Source organism: Lactuca serriola, chromosome 3 (assembly GCF_051521515.1).
Source record: "Lactuca serriola cultivar US96UC23 chromosome 3, Lser_US96UC23_V15, whole genome shotgun sequence".
Lineage (NCBI taxonomy): Eukaryota > Viridiplantae > Streptophyta > Magnoliopsida > Asterales > Asteraceae > Lactuca > Lactuca serriola.
Window position 1 is genome coordinate 89,669,866 of NC_136410.1, and position 7,439 is coordinate 89,677,304.

Here is a 7,439-nt window from a genome sequence, read left to right on the forward strand (position 1 = left end):
CCTAACCCTATATATATATATATATATATATATATATATATATATATATATATATATATATATATATATATATATATATTAAGGGTCGAGCTTAGCAAGGCCCATAGATGTTTCTTTTGAATTATTTAAAATAATACAAGTTCTTATACAATACATAAAATATAAAATACTAAGAGTATCTCCAGAGATTTATTTATAGCTTATTACTAAGCATTTATTTATTTTGACCATTTAATACAATTCAACTTGATAGCTTATTTGATTTTTTTTATTTTGACCACTCAATATATATTTAGTCGTAAATATATTTTACTTACTTGTACCGATAACCCCTTTCTATTTTAACCATATTTCATTTTACCCTTTAATTATAATTTAGTTTTAGATATTTTTTATTTATTTAATAATTAATTTTTCCTATTAAATATTTATGACATCGCATTGATAAAATATAAATTTTATGACAATAATATAATATTTTCAATGTTTTTATTTATATGGCGTTCCACACACTTGAAAAGAAGGCTTTGGTGCGGATCTGTCATATATGTTGTTAAATATAGGTGAACGATTAAGAATGTTGATGTCGTTAATTAAACCAAGTGAACTAAAAAAACATGTCAAATCCATAGATCATGTGACACCACCACTTCAAGTATAAGCTTTGGGTGACTGGAACATCCCAAAAATCGAGTCCGAAAATTTTTGTTTTTAATTATAATACTTGTAAAATTGTTCGCGTAAAACATTACTAATATCACTTCAAACCACAAAACCATAGTTACATGTTTCAAAAACCATAATGTCAAATAGTATAATGTCAGAGTACAATCTCAGGGTTCTCAAATGCTGAATCATGTGTATGCGATGCGTTGCTACCCTACCGGCTCCTTCCCCTTAGATGAAGAGGTATCTGAAACCAAAACTGAAAACCGTAAGCACAAAGCTTAGTGAGTTCCCCCATCATACTACATATCATACAACCATACATACTGTCAGGGAGTTCTGGGGTGCTGACCTACCCATGTCAAGCCATTCTAGGGTGTTGATCTACCCATGTCAGGCCATTCTGGGGTGCCTGCCTACCCTCCGGTCTATCTCACCCAGTCACGGGGACTATTTCACCCGTACTCCTATCACATAATAATATATCATAATCATGCTGTAAGACATATTTGGGGTATCCGACCTACCCTTCGGTCCTAACGACTGAATCGGGGATTATTCCCCCTCCTACTACCATTAGCACATAGAACAAATCATACCGGAACATAGAACATGTCAAATAATAGCAAACCAGACAATTATCACATAGACAATCATTTATACTATAATCAACTACTAGTGGGTCAGCCTTGGTGTCGTAGACCCACTTCTACTGGAAAGTAAGTCACTTCAATGTCATGTAGTGACTACACTGCCCTCGGTACGGAAATCAACTCTTCTCGACTCCTCGATCCCTACACATCATCCTTTCTAAGTTACCATTTCATACTCATAACCCCTACCAGGGTCAACTCAAGTCCAAGTCAAAGTCAAGGTCAAGACCTTGGTCAAAGTCAACATCTGGTTGACTCGACTCGCCGAGTTGCTCCACCAACTCGCAGAGTCCCCACGTCCACCAAAGGCTACAATCATGTCCCTACTCGTCGAGTATAGCAAGAGCTTGATGAGTTCTCCTTTAACAAACATAGGGACCTTCTTCAACTGACTCACTGAGTTCGTCCTTGAACTCGTCGAGTTCATCTTCATTCGTATGAAGGTATTTTAGTCTATGACTCGCTGAGCTCTCCCTGAACTCGTCGAAGTCCGTCTTCATGTGGTTGGGACATTGCCTTGAACTCGCCGAGTTAGCTCATCCACTCGTCGAGTTCTATGATTTCCAGGTCCCTAAAGAGCCTAGACAACTGAGTGATCTTCAATCTTATCATCTGGTCCTTTAATATAAAGGATTTGGTGGAAAATACGTCCCGACTCGCCAAGTCCCTTTTTGTCCCAAACTATACATTCAATTTTACTTGGTCTAAATGTTTCCAAACCATAGATCTGACCTCCTAGGGTCCATATTATACGTAAAGCTACGAACTTGATGTCCATGCATGGGGTCTTTGGCTCAAAAAGCCATAAAAAGGGGTTTATATGTTGCATGGGTCTCCCATGGCCATAAAGTTGGCACCTTTATGCCATGGGAACCCTCAATGGTTCTAGATCTGAAGTACAACTCCAAATATAAACATAAATCTGAGTATAGCTTCTCTAAAGCTTAGAAAAGGTAGAAAATAGCCCCAAATCAAGATCTAAGTAATGAATAGCCAAGGTATCAGCTTTATACCTCAAATGAGCAGGAAATGTGCCAAGACTTCTGGATCTACTTGCTCTCTCTGGATCTACTTGCTCTCTCTTGATCTCCCAAGCTTCCTTCTCCTTTTCCAACTTCAAATACACACAAAAGGCACCAAAAAGCTCAAAAACACTCAAATAAGGCTTAGGGTTTCAAGTTAGGGTTTTCTCTGGGTTGAGGAGGGACGATGGGGGCTGGTTGAGGCAAAATAAGTCGTTTAAATAGGGTGCAAACCCTAAATATTAGGGTTTCATCCAGACAGCTTCTACTCGTCGAGTCGGTCTCCCGACTCGTCGATTAGATCATTAAACTTCCCGGTCAAAATCGAGTCTACTCGACGAGTTGGGCCTCTAACTCGCTAAGTCCCAGAGTAAAATATACACTTGAATTTAAATATGTACCAGGAACCAGGTGTTACAGTGACCGTGATCACCTTGGGTAAATTGAAAATGGTGTGGGTAGGGTAATTTTCTCATGCCTAAGAGAGACAATCTAAACTTCCTATCATTCAAGGAAAGCCATGTATGCTATCATGATGAGCTTGCAATTGTACGATTTCATTGTGTGTAGGCTACGTAAATATTTTAGACCGTAAAACTCATTCATAGTTTTGCAAAAAAAAAGTGGAGACAGCCTTATGCGGTGCTAGCGGACATCTTAAAACTCTCGTTCAACGCATCGGGCGTGATGCCATATGCTAATTGATAAAGTAGAGTTGTGCATTTTTGTAAGGGAGTGAACCTCTAGCATCGGGATGTTGTTAGAAAAAACTACACCCTCATTAAATCTTCGACTATACATTCATATAAAGGTTTGAACATTTTGAAGCGCCTTTCAAAAATAGTACCCTTGAAAAGTGGCATTCTCGTGAAAGTAATCTTGTATCAAACGTTGGTTGACTTCTTCACGGTTTTTGTAAATATATCTTTGTGTTCTCTTTTGAGAACTTTTAGCAATGTTATTGCATAGAGAGGCATAGGCTTGCTCCGCCATTTGACCACAAGCGACGACACTATAAAAAAGAAATTGAAATTCTTCAAACGACGAAGAAGATGACATTTTTCTAGTTATTTTGAGAGAAAAAGTATAGAAAATTGTAAAATATTGGTTTTGGTTTGAAGAAATAAGGGTAAAAGTATGGATTTATAGGTAAAAAACAATTTTTTTACACAAGTGATCGTTCAACGGTCCACCAACCCATCACCCAATCAAAAAGCTTGGTAATCGAAGGGAGAGGTGCGGTTCCGCATAGGGCGGAGAGGGGTTTCCTTGCCTATGTGGCAAAAGGTGCGGCCTAGCCGCATTCACTCCCTATAGTCTTAGTAATGTACCAGCTCAGCAAGACTGAGCCGAGTAGTAAAATACCGACACGTGAAGCGAAATTCAGACTGAGTCGAGATATTATTGAACTCAAAGTAACGTCGAGGTCCCATTATATCATGTGTAATACGATCACATGTGGAAAGCAAACGTCGAGGTCCCATTATATCATGTGTAATACGATCACATGTGGAAAGCAAGCACGATAGACAAGTGTGATAGTTGTTGTCCTCATCCTGTGTAATACGATCACATGTGGAAAGCAAGCACGATGGAGGCACATACATACTACAAGTGTGATAGTCATTGTCCTCATCCTCAAACACTATAATAACTTTTTCGTAAAAGGCATCTCCAAGTAACAATTTACTCTCATTTCAACTTAAAAATCTCACATACTATCTAGAGTGCAATTCTAGAACACCGTTTTGAATTATGACCGACCCATATATTCTCTTGTGATCAATAGGTCTTAAAAGCATTCCATTCAAACAATCGAACAAGAAAACTATGAATCCGAATGAGTCATTTGAAAACAACTTAATAAGAAAACTCTAAATTCCAATCCATCTTATCTCAAACGTATCTCCCAAAGACTTCGTTACATGAATATTTAACCAAGACGATGATTTGGCACTTTAAAAAAACTAAAAGTAACTAAAGTTGAATTTCAATAGCTTTTTATTTTATATTGCTTTTTAAACTCCTAAACGTACGGCTGAAAATTGATTCTTGGATCTCACACCTCGTTTGAATCTTTAACTTGTTTTTTTATGCCCTACGAATTAACATAAGTCATCTGAGTTTTTTTACATACAAACTATAAACTTAATCTTAAAGATGAATTATGAAAACAATTTTAAGTTACCAAGAAAAAAAAAAGGAAAAAAGAAATAGAGGTAGCCAAATGCCAAATGCCAAATGACATTATTATCCCTACGGCCATCTAATTGTTGCCGAACAGTGGGGAAACGTACACATACATACCTGCTCCACAATCGCCCAAGGTTTTTCCCTCCTCTTGCTTTTTGATGTCAATTCCTTACTCTTCCTGAGATTTCTAGAAACCAACTTTTAGGGTTCTTTGCATTATTCTGCAAACACCTCTTCCATATTCTCTCCAGATGGGTTTGTGGGATTCTTTTCTCAATTGGCTTCGTAGGTAATTCCGTCGAACACTTACCCTTCAATTCGTACTTTCATGTCTCTCTAATTCTCACTTATTTCCTGATTTTTGATCGTTTTTCCTTCATTTTTGTTCATTTACTTTATTGACTTGTTGCTCATATCAATCGTGTATCTTCTAAATTTCCGGCTAGTTCGTTGAACACCAAATCGTGTTCTATTTATCGAACTTCTTGTAGATTTTGCTTTAGCTATCTGTCGTTAACAATTTAATGTCAAGATTATGGAACTAAAGGGGGGAAATACGGGGTATATGAACTAAGCTTCCACACTGTAGCACTTAGTTGGATATATTTAGTAGATTAAAATCATAAAATTTTGGATCTTAGTGTTGTACCCACATGTTTTTAATCAATCGAATTAATCTTTGATAGAATTCATAATATTAAAGAACGTTTATCAAAAAATTTAAAGAACGTTTTATAGACTGTTTATTTACTTTTTAAGGTTCTGAAAGAAGATTTATAGAAGGGAGTTGAATTAAGTGCTTCCAAGAAAGCCTAACTTTTTTTCTTCACTTTTAATCGATTTTATTTGGTGAATGGCTGTTGCTTATTTTGAAGTAGAATATTAAATAAAGCTAAAAAATGAAAGTAGGATGCTATTTCTTGCATCCTAATAATAAAAAAAGTACAATTCAGTAATCCTACAACTTAATAGATATTTCAAAACACAATGCCTTAATAACAAAAAAAAAATGAAAGTAGGATGCTATTTCTTGCATTGAAGCTTGTGTTTAAACTTAACTTTAAGATTCTCACCATGTTTAGATATCAGTTTGTTCTTTAAACAGGAAATGGAGCTTTCACTTGTGGGCCTTCAAGATGCTGGAAAGACATCTCTTGTGAATTCCATTGCTGTAAAAATCTTCATTTCCACAATTTTATTTCTTCTTTTCCAATTAAAAAAATAATCAAACTCTGATTTATTATTACTTTTTAATCACCAGACAGGCGGCTACAGTGAGGACATGATTCCAACTGTAGGTATCTTTTAAACGATGAAAAATCATTTTATTATTAGTGTTACACATTATGTTATTTTAAATCATTTAATTTCGATAATCAGGTGGGATTTAACATGCGAAAAGTTACAAAAGGAAACGTGACGATAAAGCTTTGGGATCTTGGAGGGCAACGGAGGTTCCGATCCATGTGGGAAAGATATTGTCGAGGAGTTACTGCCATTTTGTAATTCACTTTTCTACATTTAATTGTTGTAACAAATTGGAAAAAAATATTTAAGATTTATATATAATAATAAAATTATTTAATATGTGGAAATACAGGTATGTGGTCGATGCTGCTGACAGGGATAGCATTCCGATAACAAGAACGGAATTACACGACCTCTTGACAAAGCCGTCTTTAAATGGGATTCCTTTGCTTGTTTTAGGAAACAAGATTGATAAGTCACAAGCGTTAACTAAACAAGCATTGGTTGATCAATTGTAAGTGGTTTAAAAAAAATGAAAATAAAATGTTCGTTTAGGCTGTATTTGTTATGCAGGATAGGACAGGACACGACATGACATACAGGTTATACTGCGTTTGACGTGCATTGGACTGGGACCGATGTCAATAAGACAAAAATTGTAATTTATTTGTCCGAACCGAAAAGGTGGAACAAGGTGGGAGTGGACTCGCTCTCGATCTCTTGTCTTTGTGAAAAGACATGAATGTCCTTCTCTTCTTCGTCGTTGAAAAAAGCCACAAAAAGCTTGTCCAATCCCGTCTGGTGTAATAAAACGCAGTCTTAGACTGCGTTTTTTACATGGGACTGGACAAACTTTTTAGGGCTATTTTCAACGACGAGGATGAGGAGGACATTCATGTCTTTTCACAAAGACAAGAGATCGAGAGCGAGTCCGTCTCCCACCTTGTTCTACCTTTTTGGTTCGGACAAATAAATTACAATTTTTGTCTTATTGCATCGATCTCAGACAGTCTGTTATGTATTGGTAAGATATAATAGACATGACTTTAGGTATGACAGTGTTTTGATTCTTGTGATGTTTTGTGCAGAGGTCTTGACACAATTAAAGATAGAGAAGTGTGTTGCTACATGATTTCATGCAAGGAATCAATAAACATAGATATGGTGATGGATTGGCTTATCAAACACTCAAAAACAGCAACATGACCAATTGGTTCAACATCTTTCAGACTTGTTTGCTTAGGTCTACTTAAAACGGGATTTACACGACTGTTTTTATTAATGTCGGCATGTCGTCTAAAATCTTTTGATTATTAGCCTATCTTTGATTAGTGTACATGGTTTATGATGTGTATATTCGAAGATTATTGACTCCTTCCACCACCATGGAAATCCGTTTATGAAGTTCGATTATTTTTTTACATAATTGTTAATTTTGTTTCAAAAATCTCGTGACAAAGAGGGCCAGAGTGATGTGACGTGGGAAAAGTATATTAATGAAATGACAAATGTAATACGTGATACTTATCTGGGGATGTTTTTGTCAGAGTTCTCAACAAGTTTTTGGAAATTTCAGATTTTAAATTTTATTGTGCGATGGAAAACGAAAGCGAAAGCGACAATACTTTGCCGAATATGCCCCCGTGAAGGGACCAAC

At 36.1% G+C, this 7,439-nt stretch overlaps 1 protein-coding gene across 1 annotated transcript; it reads left to right on the plus strand.

Annotated features, from left to right (window-relative positions):
* The first annotated feature begins 4,617 nt into the window (after window positions 1–4,617).
* On the plus strand, window positions 4,618–7,208 carry ARLA1A (ADP-ribosylation factor-like A1A). The gene is made up of 6 exons (XM_079030828.1): window positions 4,618–4,823; window positions 5,624–5,705; window positions 5,796–5,828; window positions 5,915–6,036; window positions 6,135–6,296; window positions 6,871–7,208. Exons 1-6 carry the CDS (start codon window positions 4,786–4,788, stop codon window positions 6,986–6,988), a joined length of 555 nt encoding a protein of 184 aa, XP_078886954.1. The 5' UTR covers window positions 4,618–4,785; the 3' UTR covers window positions 6,989–7,208.
* The last annotated feature ends 231 nt before the right edge of the window (window positions 7,209–7,439 follow it).